Here is a 5964-nt window from a genome sequence, read left to right as displayed (position 1 = left end):
GCGCCCGGGGAGTTGGTGCCAGCCCCCCCCCCCCGCACGGGGGGGGAGAAATGGCGGTGTCGGGGTGAGGAAGGAAGCAACGGCGGTGTTTGAGCGGCATTGGTGCAACAGGTTCCCCGGGGAGGCAGCACCGGCGCTGTGCCTGGGCTCGGCGGCCGCCCTGCAGGAGGAGCTGGGCTGGTGTCAGCGGCGGCTGCAGGAGCTCCAGCAGGTGCTGGCCGAGGAGAAGTTCAAGGCAGACTACCTGGAGGCAGTGCTGGGCCAGCCGTGAGTGTGGAAAGGAGGTGGAGGAGGTGGCGGCCAGTTTGCGCCAGAGTCAGACCCCCCTGTCCCACCACCCCATGCCTGAAGGCGTGGCCAGCAGCCACATCGCCTCCAGCAGCCCAAAGCCATCCCCAGTGCCCCTTCGGAGAGCGGGAGTTTCCTGACTGCAGCAGTGGCCCTGAGCGAGGGGGCGGCAGTGATGGGACCACCAAGCCGCAGCTCGGACCGTGAAGACGCCTCCTCGGCAGGTAGGAACTCCGGGCAGCACCTGGTGCATGGAGGTAGACTGCCGCGGGATGTGGAGGCTCCCTTTCACCCTCGCAGAATGCTAGATGGATCTATCTGACGTGAGTGGGTTGAGCCTTTGGTTGAAGCCAGTGACTTCCTTGACATCTTGTGGCAAGTGCGCAACAGCCACTTCCTCTTTTGGGCGAGGAGGTGGAAGAGGGCGCGGTGGCATCGGTGGCCCACACTTCTTCCCCGAACTGCCGCCTTTTCACTGCTGCCCCTCAAGCAGCCCGCCACCCCCAAGCAGCCCATGCCCAGCGCCGGCAAGCTGGAGGAGTGCTTCATCCACGTCCTGGTGAGTCCCCCCCAGCCACTGCCGCTTTCCCTGCACTCTTCTCCCGCAAGGAGGCTTCCTTGCTCACTGTTAGGATGGCGGTGCCTGATAGGGCAGACACTTTGGGCTGCCTGTGCTGTCACCCCGCCTTTCAAAGGTGCATGGCAGGCGGAAATTCAAGAGGTGAAGCTTTCCCCACTGTTTGCAAAGCGGGAGCTCCGCCAGCTGAATTTCTGGCTGCTGAGCAGCTGTTAAAGGCCTGAGTTGGTTGCAAGGATATGGGTGGCAAAGATGATTACCACCTTGTTGTGGGTCCTTCAGGCCCTTAAAAGATATGCAGCAGGCAGAAGTTCAAGAGGAGGTGCAAAAAGCTGCACAAGTTGACTGGAGAAATCTTCCTCTCTCAGTGCTCATTCTACTAAATATTTGTGCATTTTGATCTGGGAGCTGCACATAGTGCTTTTAAACTTTGCCATCTGTCCTGCAGAGGTAATGGGAGGGAGGGACACTGGCCTCTGATCTAAGGGCTGCTGGGTAGCTGCACCTCCATGCAGTGTTCCCGCTCTAAGCAGGGGTCATTTCATAGAAAAAGAGGTGCAGGAGCTCATTAGCATAACTCATTAGCATAACTTATTTGCATATGCCACACCCCCTGATGTTACCGGAAGTGTTTCAGAAGGCAACAGCCACTGCTCAGGCTCCACTGGACTGTTTTGGATTGCTAGCTATTGGGGGGGGAAGAAACGCACAGATCTGCCCTCACACAGATCTGTGCAGAGAGAGAGAGAGAGAGAGAAGAAAAGAAAAGAAGGAGGGAAAGAAAGAGGGAAAGAAAGCAAGAAACTGCAAGTAGATAAATAGGTACCACTTCGGTGGGGAGGTAACAGCGTTCCGTGCACCTTGGCATTTAGTCATGCTGGCTACATGACCAAGGAAACATCTTCAAAGATCTGTTATATTTTTAAAAGGCTCTTAAGGGTTGAGAATGTTGATTATTGCATGGTATTAATTTGTGTTCTGAAAATAATAAAAACTTATTAAAAAAAAGAAAATGCTGGCTCTTCGGCTTGTAAAAGGAGATAAGCACCACCCCCTAGAGTCGGATTTGACTGGCTTTTGATATTTATTTTAAAATAGGCATTATTTGGGTTGAACTATCATTTTCTGTTTACCATATGCACACCCCTATCACCCATTCATTGCACAAATAATTTTTCCATTGTTTGTACTCTTACAACCCCAGAATGCAGATTAGTGTTTTTCTTAATCTGCTACTGAACGATGAGTTTGATGTTGCAAGAAAGGCTATTTCTTCATATGCTCTCAATGGCTGTGAGCAGAGAAATTATCACAAAGCATGGCAGAGACAACATCTATGACTGTAGAATAGTTATAACCCAGCCACTGCATTTAGAGCCATCTACAGCCACAGATGCTTTCCCTATTTGCCTCCCAACATTTTTCTGCCCCCAAAAGTTGAAGAAATGTCTTCAATCAGAATGACATGCATTTGCCTAATTTCCTTATTTGGCACTATATTGGCATGCACAGAATCTTTAGATGTAGTAGGCATGTGCTTTTTGTTTACAGAATCCCCAGGCCTCCTAAGCCAAAATGCACAGCAGAAGGTGATTTCCCCAATAAGTGAAACTTTTGGTGGACCCATAAATTTCAGAAGGGTAAAGCATTTCTGGAGCTCAGTGAGACATCGTCAAGCCTCAGTTTGAAAAAAAAAGCCAGAGTTTAAATTTAAACCAGCCCTCGACCCTGAAAATGGTTTCAAATGCCAGGGGACAGTTCTGCCATGAGTAAAGCACCCTTGCACATGTGCAAAATACATTTCTGTAATCACAGCCCATGTACCCATAGATCTGGGATCAGTGCCACAGGTATCCAGGTCAGAAGGTACAGTACCCAGGCAACCCTGAACCTGGACAGCTATCTTTTTAGAAATGTGCACAGGGCTGCTCTTCCCGTCACTTGCTTCAAGCCTCAGGGAACACTACTAAGTGAGGAGGAAGGAGAGTGTCAGCAACAACACCACAGTGACTCCCCAATCAATTCTTTAACTGTATTTCTGTTGCTCCTGTAACTGCATGTGCCATCCCTTCGCCTGTGTTTTTCCCTGTTCATCTGTCTCCCTCTTTTGACTCTCTGATCCCCATTACACTTGACAGTTCTCTGGTTTGCATCCCATTAAAATATTTTCTCCTGAACTCCCCAACCCTGCAACACACACACACACACACACGGACAAACACACACCCTTTTGAACACAGATCACTTGTACGGGCTCCAAGTGACAGGAGAGGTTTTATTTCCTATTGAAAGAAAGAGAGATTTCAGGGACAGAGAACTTTCAGGCACCTGACAAGAGATGCTGTGCTTGATTTAATATTAACCCCAAATAAGGTGGTCAAGAAGAACAGATCTCTGAAGCCTTCTCAAAATTCTCCCTAATGACAAGGGAACTCGGGGGCACAACTTGATTGCTTGGCTGCACAGAGGCCAGCCAGAATTCAAATATATTGCAGGAGCTCCTGGGTATAAGAGGCAGAATACAACCAAGGGACAGATCCGCAGATGGCATAGTCAGTGGCTCTGCTGAAACACTGGCGGAGAAATTGGCCTGAGGATACAATCCAGGACTTAGCACCTACTCTGGCTACTCTAATTTTAGCTGCAGTCGTGATGGGCTCTTGGATGTTTAAATAAGCACAGAACTGTTGTATTTTTTGCCCAAGATAGGAGGACAGGAAAGGGAGGGAGCAAAGATGAGAGAGGAGTTCTGCTCTGCATTTGGCAGATCTTTGTGACAATATTGTTTCTGCAACTCTGGAGAGACAGAAGCCTGACTGTGAACTCCCTCAGGCACAAGACACGAGAGACTTCCCTTGAGACTCACGGGGCAAAGTGTGTCCAGGACCCACGATGGGCAAATGCTCCTTAACTTGCAGTTTGATCACAAAATGTGAGAAGCACCCTCAAGCACTCAAAGAGCACTTCTTCTTATTCACACTTGATTTGTGTGTGTAAAGTGCCATCAAGTCACAGCTAGCAAGGGACTTTCAAGGCAAGTGAGAAGCAGAGGTGGTTTGCCATGGCCTTCCTCTGCAGAGTCTTCCTTGGGGGTCTCCTTTCCAAGTACCGACCCTGCCTAGCTTCCGAGATCTGATGAGATTGGGCTATACTATTCCACCTTCCTTCCCTACGCCTGAATGGTCCTAAAAAATACTTTGTGTGTGTGTGTGTGTGTGTGTATTCTTACACTGCTTTCCCACAGCTTTCCCTATGTCCTCTGCCCATTCTGCTGTCTACCCAATCCACCTAACAGGGCCGGAGAGTAGCTTAAGAAAGAAGTGCTTTCCTTGAATGTCTCTATTCTCTTGGGAAATGGGGGAGTACCGTGTCTATTGCAGCCCTGTCTATTTGTGCCTCCCTGACTCCCAAAGTTGAGTGTGTTTATCAAGCATTCTAAATTAGATAGGAAATATTTTGCTGCTGCCTAGAACCTGCTGTACACACACCAACATGGTGAGTGTCAGTGACTCCACAGGCACACATACACTTGAATTGCAGCTGGCTTCAAATGCTGCAAGGCCTCTCTATGATGCCCCTGGGCCGGGTCACAGGGAACAGGGAATCTAAGCAAGCCAGTATGTTGTACGTATGAGGTTACTTGCCCAATGCTGCCAACAGTGCAGACAAACCCCTGCCCCCACTCACAATACCGCTTGTTTTAAATTGCAGACAAAGTGTCAATGCAACCATGTGGGATGCTTGACCTGGCAGAAAAGATACATTGGATTTTTTTAAAAAACCTTATTGGTAAAAATCCATTCATCACTAGCCAGAACACCTCTTGGGGAAGGAGACTAGCAATACTCACCATCTCCCAGGAACTGCAGAAGGGCTAAATCGATTGCCCTCTTCCACTTGGAATCCTTCTGGAGGGCGATGCCGTAGCCTGTCGTGGCAAAGACTTTTCCACTGCCAATGGTCACCAGCTTGCAACCCTCATCCTTGCCAGCCATGTAATTGAGCACCGCGGCATCATATATAAAAGCATCCAGCTTCCTGGAATCAAGCAGAGAGACAATGCAAACAAGGGAAGAGCTTTATAAGACTGACTTCTGTTCAGCAGAGTATGTAGCAGCTTCACAGGCAGAAATGAGAGAAGCCCAAGAGGACCATAGGTTTACATACAAATGAGCAAAGTTTGAGAAGCCATACGGCAGTGCCTATACAGGAGTATACGTACTCTGGGATCGGAGAAGGGAATGTGCACAGCCTTCACACAATTGAATAGTGCATATTTAATAGATGACTGCTCCCACATTGGTGTGAGAGTGATGTGTAGTGGGTTAGACGCATGTAGAAACCACTGAGACAGATGTAGTGATCAGCATGGTTTACTGGTACACAACAAAGACAACATCTACTGGCCAGCTGGCCAACTATATACACACCTGGGGACACACCCCTAGGTCCCGTTGGTGGGTTTAAATCTCCCGCCACGGTCCTATTGGTTCCCAAGTGGAGAGACTAGGAGCCTAGTCCCCATTGTTCCTACAGAGTCAAGCTCGGGGGTATTCGCTGGCCCCTGGTGGCGGTCAGCGGACATAGCAGAGAGAGCAATGCACATGCCACCACATTCCACAGGCACAAATGTAGTAAGCTGGAAGGCATATTACTTTTTCCCAGTGATAAAATATTCTTGTTTGAATGATAGAGGGAAAATTATATTTTCTCAATCAAAGTGCTGTCTTGAGGAAAGACATATGAATCTCACACAAGGAGTCTAGAATGATGCAGTTATTGTTTGAAATAACAATAGTATGGGAAGGGTTTTAAAACATATATAGCATGAGCTTTGCAGCCTAATGTCTCACGATTTCATGAAGACCAGGGGCTAGTTCAGAGAGGGAAGGCAGCATGCTATAGCACAATCTTGCCAGATCTTGGAAGGTAAGCAGGGTCGGTACTTGGAAGGGAGACTACCAAGGAAAACTCTGCAGAGGCAGGTGATGGCAAACCACCTCTGTTTCTCACTTGCCTTGAAAGCCCCTTGCAATAAGTCAGCTGTGGCCTGATGGCACTTTACACACACGCACATGCGCATATGTGCTAGTTCAAAC

The 5964-nt window shown here is 48.8% G+C and overlaps 1 protein-coding gene across 1 annotated transcript in view; it reads right to left on the bottom strand.

The window, feature by feature from the left end:
* GRIN2C (glutamate receptor, ionotropic, N-methyl D-aspartate 2C) overlaps nucleotides 1-5964 on the bottom strand; it is an 84592-nt gene that overhangs the window by 5928 nt on the left and 72700 nt on the right. The window contains exon 10 of the mRNA XM_015410721.1: nucleotides 4716-4903. Within this exon, the coding sequence (XP_015266207.1) occupies nucleotides 4716-4903 (188 nt within the window). The remainder of the gene's footprint in view (nucleotides 1-4715; nucleotides 4904-5964) is intronic.

The sequence above is a fragment of the Gekko japonicus genome, unplaced genomic scaffold (genome assembly GCF_001447785.1).
Source record: "Gekko japonicus isolate JY-2015 unplaced genomic scaffold, Gekko_japonicus_V1.1 scaffold15, whole genome shotgun sequence".
NCBI classification, from domain to species: Eukaryota; Metazoa; Chordata; class Lepidosauria; order Squamata; family Gekkonidae; genus Gekko; species Gekko japonicus.
Note: the sequence above shows the minus strand (reverse complement) of the source record. Positions and strands in the feature narration are given on the sequence as shown.